General features: G+C 34.6%; 1 protein-coding gene across 6 annotated transcripts in view; it reads right to left on the bottom strand.

The window, feature by feature from the left end:
• Window positions 1-27956, bottom strand: part of Anks1b (ankyrin repeat and sterile alpha motif domain containing 1B) — a 1114759-nt gene that overhangs the window by 452572 nt on the left and 634231 nt on the right. For 4 of the 6 annotated variants that reach the window (XM_027947591.2, XM_027947674.2, XM_027947839.2 and 1 more), the window contains exons 13-14: window positions 2640-3229; window positions 869-941 (exon numbers count right to left, since the gene is read on the bottom strand). In XM_027947591.2, the coding sequence (XP_027803392.1) occupies window positions 869-941; window positions 2640-3229 (663 nt within the window). The remainder of the gene's footprint in view (window positions 1-868; window positions 942-2639; window positions 3230-27956) is intronic. The other 2 variants (XM_027947762.2, XM_027947965.2) reach the window with 1 other exon arrangement.

The raw sequence follows: 27956 nt of genomic DNA, 5'->3' as shown, positions 1-27956 counted from the left end.
TTTTTCAAGAATAGTACATTTTATTTTAGTATAAATATTACTGAAATTTTAGGTTTAGTGATCTGGTATTTAATGTCAGTCAATACTAAGTAAAAAGATTTTGAAAGGTTTTAGATAGCTAGGCACTGAGATACAGGCCTATAATCCCTCCAATTTGGGAGGGTGAGACAGGAGGATCACAAGTTAGAGGCCAGCTGCAACTACTAAGCAAGGCTCTCAGCAATTTAGCAAAATCCTGTCTCAAAATAAAAAATACAAAGAGTTGGGGATGTAGCTCAATGGTAAAATACCTCTTGGTTAAATTTTGAGTATAAATGAAAAATAGTTTTGAATGGACTTCTACTCTAAACTTTAATTGAAGGGAAGAAAACAATATTTACCAAGCATAATATGTTAAACAGCGAATGCAAACCCAACTCTTCGTGAGATATTCTTTGAGGTTCTATGAGATACATGAAGATGAGTGATATATAGTTCTTGCCAAACAGAACTTATAACTTAGAGAAGTTGTTAATTGCTTTGGCCCAAATAAATAAGACATTTCATTGAATGAGAAATAGATATTAAATCATTGGATTCTACAACACTTTGAAGTGCTTCCTACTGCACTCAACATAAGGTTGAAGCTTCATTAATATTAACTGGAACGGTAGAATAGCACATGGGAAAAATCCAAATTTGTTGAACCAATTTACTTATAATTGATGTTATTTACAGGTCAGGATTACTGGATCTGAGAGTAGAAGGAAATAATTTTCAGCAACTGTTACTATGATAAAACATGAAATTATCTAAAGATTTTTCAATTATTTCCTGGCTATTTTTAAAATTATATTTATTCATTATAAGTAGAGGAAAGTTTCCTTACTTGTGGTTTCACCATTCATCTCTTCAAGTTCACTGTTGATTCCAACATCTATGGAATTCATTATTTTGTCAATCTGTGGGAAATAAAGGCCATGAAAGGGGATTATTGCATTCACTTTTAACATTGCACTTTAAAATAGCTTCCAATGCTAGGATCATATATTCTTGGTGTTATTACTACAGCAATACTATAATTAAGAGACCAATAGGGAAAAGCTTAAACTTCTTTTGAGGGATTTTTGAAAATATAAATTATGCTTCCCTTCCTTAAACTTTCAAAATTAATGTGTATGTTCTCTGTATTTCTTGAAATGAAATTTGTACTTAGATGACGAGTTAGTTAGAAATTGTGTATTCTTTAAACTTAGAAGGGGAAGGAGCTACAAATAAGATCATGTGATGAGATCTATCCTCTAGCATCCTTCCTCTTCTGCCTAAGAGCATGCATCTCATTTGACTGTGAAGAGACCAGGAGTCAGATTGTGGGCATGGCCGTTAGAATCAAGGTCTAACTAAATGTTCTGATCAGTCACAAGCTGATTAGTAGGATCCTGTCACAAGAATATAGACATGGAACAACCTCATATTAAATTAATTAACAACCTTACTTTAACCTTCTAAAGGATAAATTAAATATTAATTAATCTTGTCTCAAAAAATAATTCAAAAAGGAATTTAAATGTATTCAGATTTTAAAAAGAAGAAAGGAATATAATTAAAAAAAACATCCATCTACTAGTTTGCAATTTTGGAAAACACAATTATCTAAGATGGAGGTATCTCCCTCTTCCTCATATTGGCCAACATGTTATATGGCAGGTTTCAGAAAAGACAATGAGGATTGTCTCATTTTGTTCACCCTGAAACAGATGCAGAGATATCTGGTGATTTTTCCCAAATAGCTCAATGGAGAACATTAATATCAGAACCATATCTATTTCTAGTTTCCAGAATACTATAGTGACCCAATGTGCTTTTAAAGCTAGTCCAACTGGCACAGTCTTTTGAGAGACAAAATGTGACATGTTATAATGAAATATCATAAGAGACTATGGTCCATTCTTTTAAAAAATCAGGAAAAAGCAAGGAGCTTCATTATTTTATGATGTAATTCTCCTCAGAGACAAAGGATGATATTTTATAACCTTACAAGGGCACTTACTTTCTGAATAACTCTTTCCTATTAAAGACTTTGTCTTTAAGGAGAGCTTAAATTGGTGATACTTGACCCCCAAACATCTTTTCCTTTAATGATTCTCCAATAGCTGTAGAAGGGAAATATTAAGTGATGTGCATTTATTGCATGATTCTTAAAGAAGAGCCAGGAACTGTTCTTTTTTATCATTAAGGTTAAGATTAGAAGGAGCTCTTCTAAAAATACAAAATACTTTAAGAAATAGAGACAAACTAACAGAGTTTAGCAAGTAGCAAAAGGATACCTCACAAAAAACAAGATTTTTCTCAATTTGTCAGCTACAGTGCTTGGTAGGATGTGATGTGAACATTCTCTGGTACCTCATAGCTAGTTACTTCTGCTTGACATCAATTTCTATGGAAACAATGGATTCAACAATATAGGTGGAGCTGTATTTGTTTTTATGCTACCGTGAAATTCATGTATTACCCATAGAACTTTTCCCTTCTGGTTGGACCTGTATATATTCGTTAATTTTCTGCTTTAGCCTCTGAAAGAATTAAAAAGCTGACAACCCTTCCCTAAACCTCCCTCAATTCTAAATCCCAATATAAAGAACAAGAAGAACCAGGCTTACTTCTTCCCATTCAGATGTGAAAGACGGTGTTCTTTCAGAATTCCCTTTAGAACTGTGTTCAGCAGTTGAAGCTTCACTCCAGTTAACTCTGGATACTTTCTCCTTTGAAGGGTGGGCGATGAGATCAGAATCAGATTTAGAGACAGTTTTGGATAAATGCATGTCGATCAGGGCTCTAGGCAATGACCTTATTCTCCCCAGAGTACAAGCTCTTTCCACAAATCCCCCCGTATTCACAACCCACTGGTCTCCACTCCGGGATCCACTCCTGGTTGTTCTTGTGCCGACAATGGTATGGTTCTCGAGTTGGTTGCTTTTTTTGTGAAAAATTGTTCTACTGACCACTTTGGGTTTAATTTTCTTTACCACAGGTTGTGAGTTATTTTCTATTGGAGTCTGCTTGAAAGGCAAAGGACTGTTTGCCAAACTGACTTCATCTTGTCTTTCTTCACATTGACCTCTTTTCCCATAGAGATGAAATGGATTTTCAGGGGATTCACAGGCTGGAGAAGATCCATGGAGAAGGCCTGCAAATTGCCCAGGATCATATTCTTTAGGGGGATCATTGTCTTCCTGTTGAGAGAGGTCATCTGCAAAAGGGAGGAAGGATGTCAGGATTATATAAAGAACTCTGAAAGCCATGATATAGTAGGAATGCCCTTATGAACTTGTGTAATGTCCAGACATTTGATTTATTGCTACATTGCACTTTATGAAACACCTATAACCCTGTAGTGCCAAATATAAAATGAATGTATGTGTGTGTGTGTGTGTGTGTGTGTGTGTTAATCTTGCTATACCTTAGTGTTCATTTCAGAGGTATGAATTGAGTAGTCAGTGACTGAATACCATTCTACCTGTCCCCAGGGTATATATGTAATATTGAATGAACAAAATTGGGTTTTCTTAAATAGGATACCCATATCCAAAACTTCAATGTAAATGCATCATTGTATAGTGGAACATCTGGCATTTTGAGAAGTACAATTAGAAGCAATTTAAGGTTAATAATTCTGATAGTATTACCTTAAATATAAAATTAAGAACAATTCTACACAGATTAAAAAGGGGTTTGTTCAGGCTTAAAATAAGTAAACAATGCATCCATAATATGACTTAAAAGCAAGACTATTACATGAAACTGAAGTTGAGCTGTTAACACAAAGCTATCTTTCTCTTTCTTCTTGGAGACAACACTAGTTATTTCCTGATTTCTTCAGATCTTTGGAAATGTAATGCAAAAAAAAAAAAAAAAAACAAAGAATGATAATTTTTATTGCCCATTTTCCTAAAATAAAACATAAAATTTCCTTGAGATTAAAATATACCATGCTCTTTTATGACTTAATTTGTCATTTAAAGGTATACTGTGTAAAAGTAAATGCATCATTGTATAGTGAACAATATAAAGAACTTAGCACAGGAAGTCAGTTTACTTCTTTCAGTGTCCTTTTGCATCCATAGAGAAAGCCAAATGTTTGCCAAGATCGAACTTTCATTTTCTGATTAACTCATAACATACTCTTGCAAAATGAAATATAGTCAATGTGGGACACAACAACAACAAATTCAAAGATGATTTGCTGATCCATACTTTAAAAAGTTAGTTATTACTACAAGCCTCAAACACCAAAGTTTTTATGGATTGACAAGTAACATTTAATGAATATGTGCTATTTACTAGGCACTGAATTAGAAGTTATATTTAATTCATCTCGTTTGATCCTCATGACAATCCTGTGATGTGATTATTAATAACAATCCTAATTTTCTGTTGGAAAGAGTTAAAACAAAATATTAAATTCTCATATTTTTGATAAATGGGCAACCACAATGAATATTAATAGACATTTGCCCATAGGTTGCTACAGACAAATCTATACTTTATATTGAGTATTGGCCCCAGGCCCCATGCTGTTCTCCCACTGGGAGCTGGTAAGAGCAGTTTTATTCCAGGCTCTCCTTATTTCCAGACCTCACCCTGGTTCCTGCTTAGATTTTCCAAAGAGATGTCTCCCTGCCCAGATCTATCCCACCAGCATCCTGAGATGGAAGAAAGAACAATGATAGAGGAGAAATCCAAGAGACACCAATCCAAATGGGAAAAAAATCTGCATCCACCTATTACTATTCTAACCACTTCAGTTTTCCCACAGAAAATCCATTCCTTTCCAAAGAAGCTATAATATGTCCTTGAAGACTCCCTTCTGTCTTGTCCTCACCACAGAGGGCATTCGTGGGATAGCATAGTAGGTAGAGAGTAGGGCAAGGCAGCTTTGAACTCTCTCAAGATTATAGAGTTTATGGCTTATTATGTTCAGTTCTTGGAGGTAAAAACTAACTCACAACTTAAGCTGCTCAAGTTTTTCCACCTAGTCAGTGGTTGAGATTCAACCTAAGTTCTGTCAGATTACAACATCCAATAGTCTGGATACTAATATTACTATTATAATAAAAGAACAATTTAGGATTAATTTACCAAGAGGACAGCAGAGAAGCTCTGGTATGGAGAGGGACATGCTGCTTCTGTTCATGATTATTTCTAGAATTTGGGAAAAGTATACTGAGTCTATTAAAGTTTTGTTTGTTCAGTTTGTGTGTGTATGTGTGTGCACACGTGTGTGTGTGTGTGTGTGTGTGTGTGTTTCTTCTTATAGATAAGCTGATACTAGAAGGAAACAAGTCCTGGCATTCTCTTCCAATTTATTTTCTCTTTCTTCTGAGGTAGCTTGAATCCCCCATAGTGCTTTTCAACATGAGCACGTTGGTCTGGGATGACAATAATGGTGAGTAATTGTAGGAAGGAGGAATTCTGAAATAAAGAAATTCAGAATTTCATTTTGAAGATTGCTGAAGAAGGCTACAGGGATTGAGTTTGAAAAGAAAATTGAAAACAGTCCACCAATTGTGGGAAAAAAAGATTCAGTAAATCTCTGTCAAAAAGATTTCTGACCATGTTCATTATCAAGAATAATGAGAATGTTAGAGGCAGTATATTATTTTAGAGTTTCTGTGAATTGTATTATAGGTTACCATCTCTTCTCTATTTTGAACAAAATGACCATCATTATAATCCCCAATCGCTTTATATTGTCCAAGTCCTCTTGTTAAAAGCAGTTACTTCCCTAAGTAAAAGAGAATTTAGTTATTAGTGTATAAGCTTGGTTTACTGAATAACAGTTTTTAGCATTTTTTGCCAAGAGTGGTAAATATTATTTGCTTATTTTAGTGGCCAGATTCTAAAGATTACTAAAATCAAAGAAAATGAGAGGTTGATATGAAACCTCTTGAGAAGCCTGTGTTGTTGTTGATGGATTAGAGCCAACTGGTCTGAGCACAGCTCCCTGTAGCCACACCCCTCCCTGCAACCAGTCCTCCTGTGCTGACTTCCACTGTGGCCACATGCCTTGCATTACTGCATGGGACTGCAGCAAAATGATATAACGAGAGATTTGAAAGGTACTTTGTTGCTCTTGAAACCCTGCCACATATGAACAAGCTAAAATGGCCTTCTAGATAATGAAATGACACATTATCCAGTTGTTTTAAAATGTAGATTTTATTATTTTTTAGGTATGGTAAAGCCAACAGATCAGGAGATGACTGTCACTGAAAAGACAAAATGTTAAACTCAAAGATCCAAGAAGAGAGGCTTGTTACATCAATAGGAGATTCAGGGGGAAGCAGTGGGGACTGACAGGAAGTAGAAGGAGTAAGGAAAGATTGTGGCAAGAATCTTTATTGTGATTTCCATAGGACAAAACAAACAAAGCAGAGATGAACAGGTTTAGGATTAGTTAGTTTGAATAACTTCAGAGGGTTCAAATGTGTAGAGATTGTCCCTAGTTGTCTGGTCCCTGGCCCTGGGTAATTAGGGCAGCTAAATAGTGGCTGAGAGTGTGTGAGCCTGGTAAAAGAGATGGTGGGGTATGGGCTCTGGATTGGAAAATCATGCTCAGAGGCAACTTGTTCACTGTATCTAGGAATTAGCTAGCCCTGGGAGGGAAAATCCCTCTAGAATCAGCAACATCCCAAAGTGTTAGAGCACAAAACCAAACAAAACACAAAATAAAAAGACATAGTTAATACAGCAGTCACCCACATCATCCCAGCCAACTTCCGCACATGTGAATGAGGCCATTCAGGCCAAGCCTCAGGCCAATCTGCCAACTGACCACAGTGCATCAGCAAGCACTGCCAAGATAAGCTGAGTCTGGCAGACCAGAAAAAAAAATACCCAGAATCATGATCCCATTAATGGCTATTATTTTAAACCATTAGGTTGAGCTGATTTGATATGTGACAATAAATAATAAGTAAAATTCAAACTATATCCTAAGTTTTAAAGAATTAGTATATTCTTTAAAATAAATTCTTGCAATGTTTATATTTCTACTTTTGAAAAATGATGATAGTAATAGTATACACCTAAAAAGTGTTATAAAGATTGAAGAGGTAATAGAAGTTTCTAGGCCCATGTGGGCTTATATAAGAAAATATGATAAACTGGGTGACTTATAAATACCAGATATTTATGTCTCACAATTCCAGAGGCTTAGAAGTTCAAGATCAAGATACCAGTTGATTTTGTGTCTGCTGAGGGCCCGCTGTCAGGCTCACAGACAGCATCATCTTACTGATGATAGAAGGGTCTCTTACAAGGGTGTTAATCCCATCCACATGGGCTCTTGCCCTCATGACCTGTTCACCTCCCAAAGGTCTCACTTCCTAATACTATCACCTTTGGGATTAGGATTTCAGCAATGAATGGGGATGAGGTACAAACATGTGGACCATAGCAAGAAGTCAAGCAGTTAGACAATAACTATCACATAGAAGGTATTCTATTTTTCTATTATTGTGACAATAGCTTTGTTTTTATTAATTTGATAGTTTTTATTCTAATTTATTGTATACATCAGCAGAATGCATTACAATTCATATTAAACATATAGAGCACAATTTATTGTATCTCTGGTTGTATACAAAGTATATTCACACCATTTGTGTCTTCATACATGTATTAGAGTACTGATGTCCATCTCATTCCACCATCTTTTCTACCCGCTTACCCCCTCCCACCCCTTTGCCCTATCTAGAGTTCCTCTAATCTTCCCATGCTCCCCTCCCAACCACAAATATGAATCAGCCTCCTTATATCACAGAAAACATTCAGCATTTGTTTTTTGGGATTGTTTATAGAAGCACAATTCACAGTAGCTAAACTGTGGAACCAACCTAGATGCCCTTCAGTACATAAACGGATAAAGAAAATGTGGCATATATACACAATGGAATATTACTCAGCAATAAAAGAGAATAAAATCATGGCATTTTCAGGTAAATGGATGGAGTTGGAGAATATAATGCTAAATGAAGACAGTTTTATTTTTTTTAATTTGTTCTAATTAGTTATACATAACAGTAGACTGCACTTTGACACATCATATATAAATGCAGTATAACTTCTCATTCTTCTGCTTGTACATGATGTAGAAGCACACAGGTTGTGTAATCATATATGCAAATAGGGTAATAATGTCTAATTTATTCTACCATCATTCCTACCCCCCATACCCCCTCCCCTCCCTTCACTACCCTCTGCCTAATCCAAAGTAACTCTATTTTTCCCTAGAGGATTTAATTTATAAAAAGAAATGTAGTAGTAAGTTATAATATTACAAACTTAGTAAAGATTGTTATTTTGACATGGAAATTGTGGGTTTTACTCCTTTGTTTCTGCTTATATATTTCAAAGGTATATTTTAGAAAGAATTTTTTTTTGTTTTCTATTTCTTTAGATGAAACTGAGGCAAAATATATAGATTAAACTGTTTTTATAACTTGTATCATTTAATTTCATACTTCTCTTTTGATAAGTGGATATTTCATGCCAAGGTACAGAACTAAATATGTGTGAATTTCAATCTAATAGTTATTTAAAACATTATTAACATTTCAGAGAAATGTCAAAGTAAGTATCCAAACCTAAGCAGTTCAATCTTTTACCCGTCTTTATCCCTCATCTTTATCACTTATATATATAAATACCTGAATAACAATAAAACCCAAAGTTTCATATTAGGATAAAAACGACTTATGGAAAAAATAATTTCTACTATAAATCGTAAGTTTTGTCGGTCTGGTCACTAGATCCTCTTTAGGAAGCCAAAACACTTAATTTCCAGAGAGAACAATGCTGATATTGCTATTACTAGAAAATGTGAATTAATTTCACAAATATGGATAAAACACTTCCTGTGTATCAGTGGCAAAGTTTCAGTAATGCCACATGCAACATCCTGTCTCCATGACACATTCCAGAAGAGACAATTACAGGCAAATAAAATTAGTATAGTAATTGCAGATACTCAGGAGGCTGAGGCAGGAGGATCTCAAGTTTGACACCAACCTGGGAAACTTAGCAAGATCCTGTCTCAAAATAAAATAAAAAGGACTGGGTAAGATTCATCTCAATGGTAGAGCACTTTCTTATCATGCTTGAGGTCTTGGGATTGATCCTCCATACTGAAAAAAAAGTATAATTGCAAAAACAATAGTAAATTCTATGAAGGAAATAAAGCAAAATAGTGAGAAAGGAATGGAAGGAAGATGCTATGAGGTGACTCCTTCTGAAGAGCTAACATTGCACATATTTAGCAATGACCATAAGGAGTTAATCATTTAAACTTTGGGGGAAAGATTATTGTAGGTAGTTGGAGATCTGAAAAGCTCATCAGGCTACTAAGAGCAATCAGAAAGCCACAGTGGCTGCAAGAGAGTAGCAGGGGATAGGTAGAATAATGGTTGGACAGCAAATCAGAAATGAAGTTGGTGTGGAGTTGACTTTACTTAACTTGTACTTTTAAGAGTTCCCTGGCATTTCCAAAGGCAAAAACATAACAGCACAGTGTTTCCTCAAAAACATCAATCACCCCAAGTCCCCTCATGAAATGAATACCATGAGATAGTCAAAGTATGAAATAAGCACATGATAGCAAAGAAAAAAACAAAAAGACTGTGGGTAATTTCTTCAATAAAGCTATCAAGAAATTCCCGTGGCCCTACAGTGGATGAACATAGTCAAATCATGCAATAGCCACAGGATCCAGAACTGGACATCAGTTGTGCAATTGTAGTAATAAAGGGAAAGGGAAATTTGATGGAGCCTATAAGGCATGCAACTCGGAAACTGCCATCAATGCTGACTCCCAAAAGAAGGGGGCTCTGCCCCAAGGAGGATGCTGAAAAATAGAATCTGAGAACAACTAGCAGAACTCAAAATCTTCCGCAGCAAGACAACAGGAAGTAGATAATATCTTTGAGAATCTCAGGATTATTAGTAAATACATACTTTTAGCAGACTAGAAATACACTCTACAGAAAAGCTTTTGGGAGTAGAATCAAAACTGAATAAGGAGAAAATACCAGATATGGGAAAAGAATTTATACTTGAAATTATCAGGAAGGAAAACATTTTATATAATGGGGATAGGAGGGTTGCAGGAAAGGCAGATGTTCAGTAGGATACCTTGAATATCCTATAATAGCCAAGACAGTATTCAACTGTGAGTACACTGCTTTGGAAGACAAGATGCATGGAACTTTGGAGGTAGTGGGCTTCCTGAAACAAACAGAGAAATACCAATATAGGGCTGGGGCTGGGGCTGAGAGGTAGCACACTTGCCTGGGATGTGTAAGGCACTAGGTTCGATTCTCAGGACCACATATAAATAAATATCAACAACTAAAAAAAATTTAAAAAGAAGTACCTATATAATTAATACTTCATAGCAATGTCAAAGAAAAATGCACTTGTGCTGTGAAGTATGGAAATCTACTGTGGTTCATTCCTGTTCCCACATGGGACTCTCCTCCTAATAGTCCAGGGCATTGGACTATCCTTACCAATGCTTTTAGGACTGAAGTCTATGTTGCTTAATGCTGGCATGACTATCCCAGCTTCCTTTGAATTAATATTTATCCTTTTATTTTTTGTATGTTCCATTATTTCTTGTTATATCTATTATGAAGAACATAAAATGAATTTTGTTTTCTTACCTCTTAAAAATCCCTTTTAACTTGTGAATTTAGCTGATTTATATTTGTTTTGACTATATATGTGTGTGTGTGTTTAAATTTGATTCTACTATTTTACTTTTTGATATATACTTATTGTTGTTCTTATTCTATTTTTCTCTACATAATATATGGCTTGGATTTCTGAAATTGATATTCTTTTCTATCTACTTGCTTTGAAACTCTTCTCTTACCTTTTAGTTTCATGATAATGTATCTCAGAGTGGACTTCTTTTTATTTAGTATGCTTGAAAAATAGTTGTTTTTCCTAGATATGGGAATTTATGTTTTTATTAGTTCTAAAAAAATCAGCCATTATCTGTCAAAAATTTTCCTTTCTCTATTATTTCTTTCCAAGTCTCTGGTTAGGATAACCTCATTCCATTCTTCATATTTCTTCATGACTTCATATTTTCTGCTTTTTTGGCCCTCTGATATGCTTTGGATTATTTCTTCAAATTTATCCTTCAATGTACTAATTCTCTCTTCATCTGTATATAAATGTGTTAAGTTAGCCTTTTCATTTTGAACTTTTAGATGAATTTCAAGTGTTATGTTTTTTTTCATATCCCAAAATGCATAATTTTCTAATTTACCTGCTGTTTACTGATAATGTTTTTTTTACTCATTTTTGTGATTAGGCATTTTATTTCTTTAAACATTTTGTGTACATACAATGGCTATTTGTAGTTGCTATTTGCAGTAATAATATCTATATTCATTGATGGCTAAATGCGTCCTATTTTTTGATATTTAAAGTTCTTTTTTTTCCCAAGGTATTTAGAATCATTTATTTTTAACCCATTATTTGATCTTAATCTATGGAAGTGTCAGTCTGCTCAGGAAAGGTTTCCTGCAGAAAGGATGCATACTTTCTTTCAGTTTCACTGGATAATCTTGACTCAGCTCCCCAACCTTCCTACTGAACCTGGATATTGTGTCCCTATGAGCAGTGCTATTATAAACATCTGCACTCAAAGCAACATTGATCTTCTTGTCTTCTATCACACTTTTTTTTTATGGACCAAGGCCCAATAGAAGAGACAATGTCTCAAAGAAGTTGTCCTATTCTTAATATATGTGTTCTGCTGCAGAAAGATCTCAGAGCACACAGACTGACAAGATATTTTGAAGTAAATTATTTTTATTGTCAAAATGTACATAAAAATTTCACCTAAAAACAGAATTTATTAGGACATCAAAGGTTTTTTTTGTAAAATATTTATAATTTTTTGAACACAAATTTTTTTAATGTGACTCATGACTACACCCCACTAAATAGATAGGTTATTAATAAATTGTCTTGCCAGGTGTGAGGGTACATGCTAGTAATCCCAGCTATTCAGGAGGCTGAGGCAGCAGGTCCAAAGTTCCAGGGCGGCCTGGACAATTTAGAGAGACCCTGTCTCTAAAAATCAACAAATATTTTTAAAGGGGAGGGGTTGCTCTAACTCAGGAGTAAAGTGTCCATTGGTTCAATCCCCAGTACCAGAAAAATAAATAAATAATCTTGCCATGCATGTTTGTATCTTGTCAAGTACAATGCAATTTATAAATCAATAAATTATCTTGAGAATTCCATAAATAAAGAAAACGTTTTAACCTAACTATGGATATAAATAAAACATCATCATCATCATCATTATTATTGTTATTTTTATTGTACTGGGGATTGAACCCAGAGGTGCTTTACCACTGAGCAATATCCCCAGTCCTTTTTATTATTTAATTTTGAGATGGGGTCTCACAAAGTTGCTTAGGGCCTTGCTAATCTTGAACTTGTTATCCTCCCTTCTCAGCCTCACAAATCACTGGGATCACAATAATGTGCACTGTGCCTGGCTAGCAAATTCTTTTAAAATAAGGCCTCCCATAAAAAGTATATGTAGAGAGAGCTGGGATGTTGCTTGCATAACACAGGTGAGACCCTGAGTTTGATCTCCAGCACTGAAAGAAAAAAGTATATGCATAAAGAAAAAAAGAAATACAAGGTTTGGTAATATTTAGGGTTCCGATACTCTATGGTACTGAGCAAAACAAGAGAAATGGAGACGAAGAATCATGCAAAATAGTTAATAGAGTTGGGTTTAGTATATAAATCTCAGATCAACTTGATTTGATTGAAGAAAACAAGGAGTTAAACTTTTATAATATATATGGTCTACATGTCTCAACAAGCTTTTAAGGAGTGCTGGGTTTTATAAGAAATAGTAGGGAGAAACATTATCTACTTTTATTCACTTATAATGTAAACTTACATGAACCTTATTATAGTTTGTTTTGTCCTGGGCTTGAAGTACATGTGGTCTTTCTAATATGTTTGGTTTTATCCAAGTATTAAAAATGTCTTTCCAGTTGCCCTATGTGTTGAGACAGAAGTATGAGTCAAACAAATAATAATGAGCCACAGAGAACTTACATTCTCTTAATTCTCCAAGGTTGAAAATGAAAGCTTTCAAAAGTATATGAAAATAATTTCAGTAAACACCAGTTTCCTGTACCAGGAATTCATTAAAAAAATTACAAATGCAAAGAGCCCATACTAGGTAAGGGGAACCAATAGTTACTGTGTGCCTTTTATGTCCAAGGTCATCCTATCTCATAAAACTGTCACATAAGCCTCTGGAGTAGGTATTATTATGACACTGGCACTGAAGAGGATCACCTAGTGAATAGAGGAGCCAGTATGGGATACAAATCTGGCTAGTCCAAAGCCTGCCTTTTTCTGTGACATTACAAGGCTTTGTGTCTGTGGCTTATCCCAGAGCTTCCTGTGGCAGCAACACAATGTGCCATCCACTGGAGTCCTGAGTATCACTGAAGTTTGAAAACCACTTCATGGGCCACATTCCAGGTATCAGCAGTGACCTTTGTGCATTTATTCTGACTGCACAATTAGCCAAAGAAACTTGCTATGCCTAGATGCTGAATGGTGTCAGATAAAGCATGTAATAAAGTTCCCTCCTGTAAACTGCAGATCAATAGCTGCCTTTCTGAAAATGCATCCAGGTAAGCTCTGTTGTTCCCTAGTCTATTAGTCCCACACACTGCCAAATTTAGCATTTAATGCAGAAGCGGAAGAATGCTGGAGTCCTGGCAGCTTCTGGACCAGAACAGACCATGCAGTTTGGCTCTGATTTCAAACATTTATAATCCTTTCACTTGCTCCCTTTGCTCAATATAGGAGAGAGGCTATCAGCCAATTTCCCCACCGTTTATAGCAAATCCCAAAGCTCCCTCGTTTCCAGCTGCTCAGCTGCCTGGGCAGACTGTATTACTAAATTATTGTATCTTTTTGGTAGAGTGCCTGATCTGTCTTGGCATGCACTTTGAATTGAAAGAAGCTCCTGTTGCAGCAGAGGAAGCGAGCTGTTCTCACCCTTCCCACGCGCCTTTCCTCTGTTACCCTCTACCACTAACCTCTTTGTTCTCCATGCATAAGCCAAGTTCATAGGGGTAGTTTCTCATCTATCTTTGACCCCCTAGGGAGAGAGGGATTTCAAAGGGAGTTCTGTGCTAGGAGTAATTCCCATAGCCTAGAGCCAGATGAATAAATGGTCTATAGTGAATAACTACATTTGGAACCAAGAGTTTTTGTTTTTCTCTCACCAAAATGTATTTCTTTGTATTACTGTAGTCACTGTAACCATGTATTTTCCCAAATAGAAGAGATTGTACTGGGGGAAAAGAGGAAGAAGACCTTTTAACTCAAGTCTGTTGTTTTCAAAGACACTGGTCCTTTGGTTTAATTTATTTTAAAAAAATTCCATTTTTACACTATGCTAACAGGTTATGAATGTGAAAAAAAGACTGTGCTGGAGAAATAAAACAACAAAAAGTAGATCAATATTCTTTAAAGAAGAAAGTGATTTTGTAATATCAAAAGAATGGAGATGATCCTATTATTCTAAAATGAATAATCACTCTGACTCAATTTTCACCAGATACACCTTGAATTTGAACTCAAAGTCACCTAAATATCTTCAGTAAAAGCTCTGGGAATGTAATGCATTCAAATCTATCCTGTTAGTTTTCTATTCCTGAAAGCAATGAGCAGCTTAAATTTTTCTCACATGCGTTTGAAGAGATGTGTCATCTCAAAAGAGCAGAAGAGTCACCAAAAGTGTAATCCTATTAACAAGACATACCATAGAAATTATACAAAATGTTAAAGATAAATTATATCTAGTGAGTTGTTTCAAATCAACACTGCTGTTGCTATGGTAAGAATACTGAGTGTAAAGTAAAAGTCCTCTATAAAGGTTTGGTACTGTAGCCATGGCAACGATGAATGATGCTCAACTCTAATGTTTTTCCATTTGATCCAGAGAGAACAAGATGAGCTTTAAATGTATGTAAGATGGTTTAGAAAATCGATCATTTATCTCCATCTTTCTCATGGCTCCTCAACTGATTAAAGAAGACATCACAAAAATAGCAGCCAAAGAGACTAAATATAGGATCTACATGTTTGCTTAGGTTTTTCATGATCATGGAAGCTGGAGAGATCTACTTTATTCAACGTGCTGGTAAATGGCATATTCATTTAGCAAACTACTTCACAGCAATTTTCAGGTTGGGGGCATCATGTAATTTTCCATGGATAGGGAAAAATGAAATGCAATGAAATTGCGATTTCCACCACTTTAACACAGGAAGAGAAATATTAACTTAAAGTAAGAAAATATGGAAATCGGTTTTCCAGCCCTGCAAAAGAGGAGCTAATTCTATTTCTCTCCTAGTCTGGTAAATGCATTCCAAATAGACTTTTGTTCTATATGCATCCACTGAAATGTCCCTCATTGCTATCAACAAAATCTCCACATTGCTAAAATGGACATTCTGATTCTTTGTTTTACTTGACCCATCAGCTCTATCATTAATCCAGATCATCACCTCTCCTGGATGAAGTACTTTCATTTAGCTCCCTCTAGGAGCTAAACCCATATTCTTCTGGTTTTCATCCTAATTCACAGGAACTCCTTTTCATTTTCCTTTGCTTATTCTTTCTCATTTTCTCAAAGTCTAAGCAGTACAGTGTCATTAGGCTTGGCATACTTGGACCTCTTCTCTTTTCTGCATTTATTCCTTAGCCCGTTTCACTCAGTCTTAAGACTTAATATATCACCTAAAAGTGGTAACTCTCAAACTTCTATTTTCAACCTGATTTCTCCCCTGAACTCCAGACTCCCACATTCAGCTGTCTTAGAGTCATCCTTCTTATACTTATCTTTTTCTCACACCCAATATACAATCACGCAGTGAATTGTGGTGGCTCTCTTTGTGAAATATACCTGTAATTTGTCTATTTTTCAGCCATTACTTTTGCCCTGGATGATTGTAATAGCCTCCTAACAGTTCTCCCAGCTTCTATTCTTATACTTCTTTGGGCAAATCTTATCACAGAAGTCAAATTTATCCTACTAAAAACAACCATGTTATTCCTCTGAAAACAACAATAATAACAACAACAAAAATCAAAAACAAAACAAAAACCTTCACAGACCCCTTAGTTCCCTCTGAAGTCAAAACCTTTTCTCAGCCCTGTGGATACTCTGCTCTGATTCTTTGATATAGTACTCTACTTTTCTTTGCTTATATCTAGCCATATTGGCACCTTCTTAATTTTTTTTAAATTAATGCATCACAATTATATACTAATGAGATTTACTGTGACATATTTGTACATGTAAATAACATTAATTGATCAATTTCATTCCCCAGTTTCTCCCTTTTCCCCTCTCTCCTCCCTTCCCTTTATCCTATTCCTTAACTCTATTGGTCTCCCTTCTATTTTCATGAGATTCATTTTTGTCTTTCTTTTTTTCTCTTGCTTTCACATATGAAAGAAAACATAAAATCCTTGACTTTTTATGACTGGCTTACTTCACTTAATATGATGTTCTCCAGTTTCATTCATTTTTCTACAAATGACATAATTATTGGTGGAATAAAACACCATTGTGTATATATGCCACATTTTCTTTATTCATTAATTCATTGACTGACACCTAGGCTGGTTCCAGAATTTGGCTGTTGTGAATTGCACTGCTATAAACATGGGGATGCATGCATTTCTATAGTATGCTGGTTTTTATTCTTATGTATAAATACGAAGTGGTATAACTTGGTCATATGGTAATTCCATTCCTAGTTTTTTTGAGGAAACAATGCTGATTTCCATAGTTGTTATACTAATTTACAATCCACAAACAGTGTTAACTGTTGCTTTTCCCTCATATCATTGCCAGCATTTATTATTTGCATTCTTTTTTTCAATTTAACTTATGATTTGCATTCTTTATAACTGACATTCGAACTGGGGTGAAATGAAATCCCAGTGTAGTTTGATTTGCACTTTTCTGATTGCTAAACATGTTGAACATTTTTCATATACTTATTGCCATTTGTATTTCTTTTCTTGGAAATGTCTGTTTAGTTCATTTGCCCATTTGCTGATTGGGTTGTTTTTAAGGTGGTTTTTTTTTTCCTATATTTTGGATATTAATCTGCTATTGGAACAATAGTTGGCAAAGATTTTCTCCCTTTCTGCAGGCTCTCTCTTTTTAATGTTGTTTCCTTTGCTTTGCTAAAGCATTTTAATTTGATGCCATCCCATTTATTAATTATAGGTATAATTTCTGGAGTTTTGGGAGTCTTACTGACGAAGTTACTGCCTGCACCTATATATTGGGGTGTTGACCCTATATTTTATTATATCAGTTTCAAAGTTTCTGATCTAATTCCTAAGTTTATGATCCTTTTTTTGGGGGGGTATGTACTGGGGATTGAACTCAGGGGAACTCAACCACTGAGCCACATCCCCAATCCTATTTTTTTTAATTTTTTATTTGCCAATGGACTTTATTTTAATCATTTATTCACATGTGGCGCTGAGAATCAAACCCAGTGCTTCAGCCATATGTGGCAAGGGCTCTACCACTGAGTCACAACCTCAGCCCCCCAATCCTATTTTGTATTTTATTTGGAGTCAGGGTTTCCCTGAGTTGCTTACAGCCTCGCTCTTTTGCTTAGGCTGCTTTGAACTCGCGATCCTCCTGTCTCAGCCTCCTGAATTGCTAGGATTATGGGCGATTGCTATAGCGCCCAGCTAGTTTCTGGTCCATTTTTAGTGAATTTTTGATCAGGGTGAGAGAAGGGATCCAGTTTCATTCTTCTACATATGGATATTCAGCTTTCTAGAACCATTTGTTTAAGAGGTAATCCTTTCTCCATTGTATTTTTGGCACCTTTGTCAAGGACCAGGTTATTGTATCTGTGGGAGTTCATCTCTATGTCTTCTATTCTATTCTATTCTGATTTTATGCCAGAACTGTATTGTTGTCGTTACTATTACTCTGAGATAATTGCTCAGCATTGCTCTTTTTTCTCAGAGGTTTTGGGTTTTTTGTTTGCTTTTTGTTTTGGCTACGCTGGATGTAAATTCTTTCATATGAATTTTAGGACTACTTTTTCTAGTTCTCTGAAGAATGCCATTGGTGTGTTGATGGGGATTATATTCAATCCATATGTCACTTTTGGTAAACAGCCATTTTAACAGTATTAATTCTGCTTATTCATGAACATAGGAGGTCATTCAAACTTCTAGTACCTTCTTCAATTTCTTTCTTCGGTGTTGTATAATTTTCATTGTAGAGGTCTTACATCTCAGTTGTTAGATTTATTCCTAGATATTTTATTTTTATTTTTTAAATATGTTTTTATTTTATTTGTAGTTGGACATAAAACATTTATTTTATTTATTTATTTTTATGTGGTGCTGAGGATCAAACCCAGTGCCTTGCATGTGAAAGGCAAGCACTCTACCATTGAGCTACAACCCCAGCCCTTATTTTTATTTTTAAGGCTACTGTGAATGAAATTGTTTTCCTGATTTATTTTTCAGTGATTTCTTTATTGGTGTATAGGAAAGCTACCGATATTTATTTAGTTACTGATATTTATTTATTTATCCTGCTACTTTGCTGAATTTATTGATTAGCTCTAGAATTATTCTTGTATTTTAAATCATCTAAAAATAGGATCACCTCATTAGTAAACAGTTGACTTCTTGTCTATATTCTTTTTATTTCCTTCTCTTATGTAATCACTCCAACTAAAATTTCAAGTACTATATTGAATAGTAGTGATGGGACTGAACATTCTTATCTTGTATCTGATTTTAGAGGACACTCTTTCAGTTCCCACTTAAGTATGACATTAGTTTTGGGTTTATCGTAGAGAGCCTTTATGATTTCAAGGTAAGTTCCTTCTATCCCCTTCTTCGTTCATATTTTTATCATGAATGTTTTCTGGATTTTGTTAAAGTTTTTTTCTAAACAACATGAGATGATTATGTGATTGTTTTCTTTAATACTTTTTATGTGATGCATTATATTATTGATTTGCCTATGTTCAACCATTCTTGCATCCTTGAAATGAAACCAACTTGATTATGATTTATACAGTCTTCTTAGTGTATCTTTGAATATGACTTGCTAGCACTTTATTAAGAATTTTTGTATCTATATTCATCAGGGATAATGGTCTGTAATTTTCTTTCCATAAATCTGGTTTTGGAATCAGGTTGATGAATTTGGGTGTCCCTCCCCTTTCTATTTCATGGAATAATTTGAGAAGCATTTATATTAAATCTTCTTTAAATGGTCTTGTAGAAGTCAGCTGAGAATTCATCCATCTGTTCTTGGGTTCTTTTGTTGAAATACTTTTTATTCTTGCTTCAATCTCATTGCTTGTTATTGATCTGTTAAGGTTTTCTATATCTTCTTTGTTCAATTTTGGTAGGCCATATGTGTTTAGAAACATCCATTTCTTCTAGATTTTCTAATTTATTGGAATTTAAGTTTTCAAAATAGTCTCTAATGATCCTCTGGATTTTGGTGAGGTCTATGGTAATAGATCCTTTTTCATGTCTAATTTTATTAAATTGGGTCTTATCTGTCTTTCTTCTGATTAGTTTTGCTTAGGTTTATCAATCTTTTTTATCTTTTCAAAGAACCAACTCTCTGTTAATTTGATTCTTTGATTTGTTTTATTACATATTTCATTAATTTTGACAGATTTAAATTCTTTCTTTCATTCTACTGATTCTAGAATTTGGAATTCTTGTTGTTCTAGGACCTTAAGATGTATAATTTGGTTATTTGGGATCTTTCTGATTTTTTTTTTTTTTTTTGGTACTCATAGTTATAATCTTTCCTCCTAGAACTGCCTTCTTAGCATCCCAAAGATTCTGATATGTTGTGTCTCTATTCTCATTTGATTCTAAGAATTTTAAAATTTCTTCTCTGATTTTTTTCTATGACCCATTCATTGTTCAATCTCTATGTGTTTTTTCAGGCTTTTTAAAACTTTTTTTTTTTTTTGCTGTTGATTTCTAATTTAATTCCATTGGGACCTGATAAGATGCAAAGAATTGTATTGATTTTCTTGTGTGTGTTTGCTAAGACTTGCTTTGTGAACTTTCATATGGTCTATTTTGAAGAAAGATTCATGAGTAGCAAGAAGAGAGTGTATTCAGCTGTTGTTGGATAAAATATTCTATACATTTCTGTCAAATCCATTTGGTTTATACTATTTTAGGTCTGATATGCCTTTTTGACTTTATGTCTGAATGACCTATGTATTGGAGATTAAGGTGTATTATAATCACTTGGTATTATTATAGTGGGGCCTATCTGATCTTTTACGTTGAGTAGTGCTTGTTTTATGTAATTATAGGCACTGATATTTGGGGTACAAATATTTATAACCATTATATCTTCTTATTAGATTGTTCCCTTTACCAGCATAAAGTGACCTTCTTTGCCTCTTCTAAGTAGTTTTGGTTTGAAGTCTGCTTTGTTGGATATGAAATACTTAGTTGCTTTCAGGTTCAATTTGGAATAACATTTTCCATCCATTCATTTTTAGCCTGTGGATGTATTTCCCTGAGAGGTGGGTCTCTTGAAGACAACATATAGTTCTGTCTTGTTTTTAATCCAACCTGCCAATCTGCTTTAATCATTTTTTTCCAGTATTGTACTGGAGATTGAACTCAGGGTCTTGCACATGCTAGGCAAGCCCTCTGCCACTGAACTATGTCTCCAGCCCATGCCAGGCTGTCTTTTAATTAGAGAATTGAAACTATTTACATTCAATTCTATAGATAGATATTTGTTATTTACTGCCCTTTGGATTTCTTTCTAATATTTAGTTCAATCTTTATTCTCATTTACTAAACTACTCTTCTGAGATTTATTCTTTCCCAGGCTCTGGTGTGTTTGTTTTTAACTTCTTCTCTGTGAAGCCCTTCTTTTGGAAGTTTTATTTCTTCTTTGATTTGGAAGGATATCTTTCCTGGATATAGCATCTTGGTTGGCAATTATTTTCTTTCAGGGCTTGAAAATACTTCATTCTGATTCCTCCTGGATTTTAGGATTTTGTTGAAAAAACCCACATTTATTTGATTGGCTTACCTCTAAGTGTGACCTGATTTCGCTCTTATGACATTTTTAGAATTCTAGCCATATTCTATATATTTGGCATTTTAATTATAATATGTCACGGAGAGTTTCTTGTTGTCTATATGGAGTTCTACATGCATCCTAGGATGTCTATCTTATTTCAAAGATTTGGAAAACTTCTGTTATTATTTCACTGAACAGTTTACTAATGCCATTAGCTGGTATCTCTACTCTTTCCTTGATGCCAGTGATTCTTAAGTTTTGTCTCAATGTTGTTCCGAAGTTCTTGTATATTCTCATAATGGTTTCTTACTTTTTTCTTTATTACTCTCTGATCAAATTCATATACCTTGTCTTCAAAGGCTGAAGACTAATCTAATATATTGGTGAGGCTTTCAACTGAATTTTAAAGTTTGATTTATTGTGTCTTTCATTTCCTAGATTTTTGTTTGATTCTTTTTCAGAATATAACTTTACTGAAATGTTTTTTTGCATCCTATATTTTTTCCCTTAGGTCATTCTTTAGATTTTTTTTTAATTCATTGATTGTTTTCACAACCTATTTTTTGGATTTTTTTCCAGAATTATATTCATTTCAATGTCTGTGAATTCAGTTATTGGGGAGGAGTTATAAACTTTTATAGGCATCTTCTTGACATGTATCCCCATGTTTTATGAAGTCCTATATTTGTCTACCTGTTTAAATGTATTCCTCTTCCTCATTTATATGGGGATCTTTTAGTGAGTAGTTATCTCTTTATAATAATCCCTGGGATGAGAGTATATCTTAGTTTCAACACATCTGATCAGCATAATCAAAGTGTGTTAAGTTCAATCATCAGTACCATGTGAGAAGAGAGAGTAAATTCCATTAATGATGGTAATATAAGTGCAAACCATATATAACAGCTGCTACAAAAATTGTTAATGATGATCTCTACAATTCTATTAACCCAAGAAAAAAAAGTGGATGAGAAAAAATATAGGCTAGGCTAGAAAGATTAAGCTTTAATGATGGTATACTGTAAAAATTAAAGAAAATAGAAAGAAAAGAGGAACAAAAAGGTTGGGGGAGGGAAGGGAAACATAAAATGAGGAGGGAAAAAGGATGAAGAAGAGGGGAAGGAAATGGAAATGAGAAAGAAGAAAACAGGTATCAGGATTTATTTATTGACAAAATACATAAAATTAGATAAAACTTTAAAATGTTGGAAAACACTGGGAATTAATTTACACCAAGCAGTTAATGCAACAATAGTTATACAGAGATTTTGTTATCTTTTTCTTAATGTCTTTTTAAATTTTAAACTTCCTACCTATGAAGTTTATGTGACACAAATATCATGCTGTTTGTTTGTTGTAAATACTGACCTAAATGGCCAAACTTGTTAGGAGAGTCTTTATACTGAGCTCCATCCCCTTCTTGTCTGGTGTCCTCTATTAGAGGAGCATTATGAGATTCAGAGCAGACTTCAACCTTCAAATGACTTTGTTATTGTGACTGGGGGTGTAAGTCTGGTAGGGCTCTCTCACCTGTACAGTCTGTAGATCAATCTGGCTTATGTCACACCTCTTGTTTTATTCCTTGAACCTTTTGTGGTTCCTTATAGACTTAGTTCTTGTGCTGGCGGGAGGTGTGTGGGATGTGTCATTCTACCTCCAGATCCCTTCTGGACATGGGGAAGGTGACGTGGACCCTGCAGTAAATTGTAGATCACTGTTTTCCACCTGATCTTGATCTGGCTGAGTTTTACTCCCTGTCAGCCATACTCCTTGTCCCAGGGTTCAGATTGTGAATTTCAAATGAAATCCTTCCCTCTTCTCCACTCTGCAGATTGTCAGAAAGACAGTCATAACTCCCAAAACGCAGACCTATTCCCAAGTGTATGTTACTATCTCACTCCTGTGCCCAGACTGACTCATGACACCCACAGATTCAGTGAAAACTAAAGTCTAAGTGGCTCTTTGGTCTTGGGTATGCAAAAGCAAGTATACCACGAACAAGACATAAATAAATAAATAAACAAAAATAAAAATAAACAGCAAAATATGAAAAACGAAGGTAAACTGAAAGGATTTCTAGTCTCCTGCTCAGAAAGTCCAGAATTTTTCTAAGCTGTCACTGCTTCCCCACTTTCACAAACTCCACTGGAGAGTGCCACAAGCTCAGTCCATGCATCTGAGCTTATTTTCTGCTCAGATTACAAATTAGTTGGACAGAGGCATCTGTTTAGCCTAAACTCAGGAGGAGAATTTCTTTTGGCTCATTGGAGGGGAGCTCCCCTTACTGAGCCATCTTGTGCCCAGCTCTGCTATAGTCTATTACTTTTGTTAATTCTTTTTTCATTCTAGAAACTAATGTTTCTGGTTTTCACCTGGTTCTTAGCTCTCTTGAGTTGCCTACCAGCGTTCTCCCACAGTCTTCCTACCTCAATTTGCCATTGCAGAACATTTGTTGCTTTACTTTAGTCTTGGGGGGCTGCTACAATAATGTGGATTCCTTTGGTCCTCCATTTTCTGCCATATTGTCTCCTATTCTTCCTCCAAAACATAAGGCATTCATTTGTGTCACAACCTTTGTACTCCTAGCTCTGTTTGCCTGGAACTCTCTTCTTTAGGAAGTCACATGATCTCCTTCAACACCTTCTGTAGAAGTCTACCCTTGGTGAGACCTTACTTTAGAATTTTTGTCAATAAGCCTTTCATAGATCACCTTGTTTAAAACGGCAACCACTAATCCTTATCCACTTTTCTATTTCATATTTTCTCTATGAAACTCATTTTTTAAAAATACATATTTCACTTAATGATGCTAGTCTCCTAACTATATTATTTACTTATTTATACTATTCCAGCAGGAGAGTTTTTTTTATCCCTTTTTTCCACTGCTATATCAACAGATTAGAATAAAGCCTGGACATAGTTGATAATCAATAAACATTCTTTGAATGAATGAATGAATGAATGAATGAAATATATAGATATATATATATGCATGTGAAGGAAAATTCTAGAGTACTAGAGCCTTAAATGTTAACAGTGGTTAACAATTAGCTACTTAAAATAAGATAATCATTTTTCCATTTATAAAATATTTTTTCATTATTGCTATTAATGAAAAGAGAAAAGAAGAAAAAAACATTGTAAAACTCTATTTCTTTAAGGAATTTTGTCCATATTCAGAAAATTCAATATTTATATTTTTTAAGATTTTAAAACTAAAAGTTTTCTTCAACTTTCTCTTTTATTGATGAGTTTTCTTCATTTTTATGCCCTACCTTTGAAACTCTTATCATATATATATTGGATCTCTTGGATCTTTCCTCTATGTTTTATTTTTTCTTTTATCTTTCTTTCTCTATACATTTCTTCTGTCTACCGAATATTTTAAGTTAACTATCCACTTCACGAACTTGGGTTTCTTGCAAGCCAATGTCTTTTTTACCTCCATTACAGCTTTGAATTTGACATGAATGTTATTCAAGTACATGATGACTTTATTGTCTTATATTTCAACTCTTTGTAACTGCTTATTCTGGTTTCACATAGCCTTAGTCTACTGAACACTTTTGAGATCCATTTGACATTAGTATTTCTGAAAACTCTTTCTGTTAATACTTTTATGTCAGAGGATGGCACTGTTTCAATTTTGCAGAACAAGTCTTCTTTTTTTTTTTTTGAGGTGTCATTTAATATATCCAGTTCTTTTTTCCATCTTTCAGAGAGAAGTTGAGGCTTATTTATTTTGGGGGATTGAATATGTTCCATCATAGACTGAGGGAAACCTTCTTTCCATCTTTAGGATCCATAAGAACAGAAAAAGGAAAATCTTAAGCTCTGCCATATTATATAACTCCAGGAACATCCAATCACATGGTACAAACTACCTCCTGCAGTTGTGCATGGTGGTAGCCCTGTTCACTGTAGTTTTACTTTATTAGACTAGAGCAGGGCTGTCCAACAAAATATTCTGTGATAAAAAAAATATTCTTTGTCTATGTTCTCCAAGATAGTAGCCACACTCTATGTGGTAATAACATTCGAAACATAACTGATACAAACCAAGAACTGAATTTCCAATTTAATTCAATTTTATTAATTTAAATTTTATTTTAAATAGTCACAGATAGTAGTGACTACTATAAAGGACAGTACAGATCTAGAACAGTGGTTCTCACAGGATGGTCCCTAGACCGGCAGCATCTCCTGGCTATTTATCAGAAATGCAACTTCTTGGGCTCCCCTATGGAATATCTGTGGGTGGGTCCAGCAATATATCTTTTAATAAACCCTTCATTCAATTTTGATGCATATTTAAGAATTGAGAGTCTCTGGTCTACAGATCACGAGTTAGGAGAGGACAAGAACTAAAGGCAGTCACAAGAGGGGTTTTCTCTCTGTTCTAATGTTTTCTTTCTGTATTTGAGTGAGCAGCCAGGAGTTAACTAGGGCAGTGTCCTCATTCTTTACTTGTCACAGTTGTTCTCATTAAGAACCAACTGTGACAATGTCTCCCCTAAGTGTAAGTCAGGACTAAGCCTGTTACATGATACTTGCTTTCAGATCTCTGGCAGCTGGTGAGCTCTCCAGTGGGACTGGTGGATCCAATGACGCTTCCTCACTGCCTCATTGTTATTTCTCACCTCCTGCCCTTAAGTTTCTAAATGATGCTTCCTCACTGCCTCATTGTTTTTTCTCACCTCCTGCCCTTAAGTTTCTAAAGTCTTGCCCAGGTATTACCTTGGTGTGTTGATTCTTCACATGTGGGAAATCATTTATTTTGTGTATCTTCAATCTACTTTGTTTTCCCTTTTATCTTTCAGAACTCTTGAAATAATTGGCATGTAGATGTCACCCATTATTAATTTTCCATGCTGACTTAGGTTTTTTTTCCTTTTTGTTTTTATAACTATTTGTTACTTCTGAAGGGAGATCTCCAGGAGGTAAAACAGAGAAATGCATTCAAACTCTTGCTTTTCAAGAAATCTCCTATATCCCTCTTAATATCTTACTTTTCCCACATAATTCCGTAGTGCTATTTCACATGTATAATTTGATTTAATCCACAAAACATTCCTGTGATGTCAGTTTTATTACTCCCATTTTAAAGAAAAGGAAACTGAGGCTTAATGGTTTAAATGATCCATAGAAGAGAAGTGGGTAGATACTCTGCTTTGTAAGGGCCTTTGGTAGGCAGAAAATGATGGCTAGCATTTATTGGGTCTTTATTATGAGCCAAGTATTACATTAAATGTTCTGTATTCATTATCTTATTTAAGTTCTATAACCATTTATAGTTTACAGATAATGATCAAAACTAGAGAGGTCAAAAAAACTATCCAGTTTATACAACTCATTAGCCAAACTGCCAATGTTTGGACTCTGTCTGATTCTGAAGGCTAACCTCTTACTGGCTATGTTATACTGGGTTATTAGCTTGAGAGTAACAAAATGGCATGGAAAAATTTTTAAAATGCGAAATTTTCATAAATCTTCTTTATATCTCATCATTTATCACACAGTGAGTTTTTGTTTGATTCATTTTCTCTACCACTACCAAATTTAGTCATGTATTTAGTAGTTAATAGGGGAAAACACATTAATTCATTGTAATTTTAATGTTTTGCTTATTGTCTCTCATTCTGAGAAATATACAAAGCCATATGAGTCCTAACTCTTAACTCCATTCATTATAAATGTTTATTGCATATCTATTATGTGTTAACACCATGCTAGCTGCTATGCTTCTGATGTTGGCTGGGCTGCAGAGCAATTTCCTAAGCTGAAAGGTTTGGTGAATTGCCTGGTTACTAATAAACTCTCCCTCCAACCTGCCTTGTTACAATTACCATTGATGAATTCACTTAAAACTTCACTAGCTTTTAAGTGTCATCAGAGTATTGGGAACAAATAGGCAGCTTGAGGGCATCTATAAGGAGCTTTATGGCTTGATAGCTACAAATTTTAAAAAGTTTAGTCTCCAAATTGTGCCATTCAGACATTATCATTCATCATTACTGAGTACAATGTCAACCCTTACCATCCACACCAATTTGACATGAATGATTCAGAGATGGAAGAGCTGATTTCAAATGCTCAAGCAATGAATTTTCCATATAGTGCACCTTTCCCAAGTCATGATGTTATGCTGGCCTCATAACAAAGAGTAATGATTTATTCTTATTACTTATTTTCTCTCTTGACTCTACATTAGAGACAAATCAATTGTTTTAGTTCCTCTCATAAGGTAATATTAAAATATCCTTCATTTTTGTAGCATATTATTGTTTACAAAAGATATTCATATATAGTGTCTAATTTAATGCAACAGGAAAATCTGTGAAAATTTTCCCATTTTATCAATAAGAAAACAAAGATTTCTTAACATTCATTCATTCAATTTTCAACAAATACATTTGTTACTGTGAGGCACTGGAGTGACAAAAATTAATAAAATATGAGCCATCTTCTTAAGAAGCTTAGACTCAGGAAATATGCAACCATATACATTATAACACACACACACACTATTAAAGAAGTTTTGTGGTATCTAGAAGACTACCAAATAAACTCTTTATGGGGGAAAAATGAGCACTGGGAGTAGGTAGAAGTAGACACAAGTGACAGGTATCACAAGCAGAGGAAAAATGCATAAGCAAAGATGTAGAGATAGGAAGATCCAGGTGGCATGGGAAAACTAAGTAGTTGTTGTTTGACTGATGGAGTAGGACTTGAAAGGACTGGTGGAAAGTTGAAATGGAAGATTGCAATA

The sequence above is a fragment of the Marmota flaviventris genome, chromosome 3 (genome assembly GCF_047511675.1).
Source record: "Marmota flaviventris isolate mMarFla1 chromosome 3, mMarFla1.hap1, whole genome shotgun sequence".
Taxonomy (NCBI): Eukaryota; Metazoa; Chordata; class Mammalia; order Rodentia; family Sciuridae; genus Marmota; species Marmota flaviventris.
This window is presented reverse-complemented; position numbering and strand designations above follow the sequence as displayed.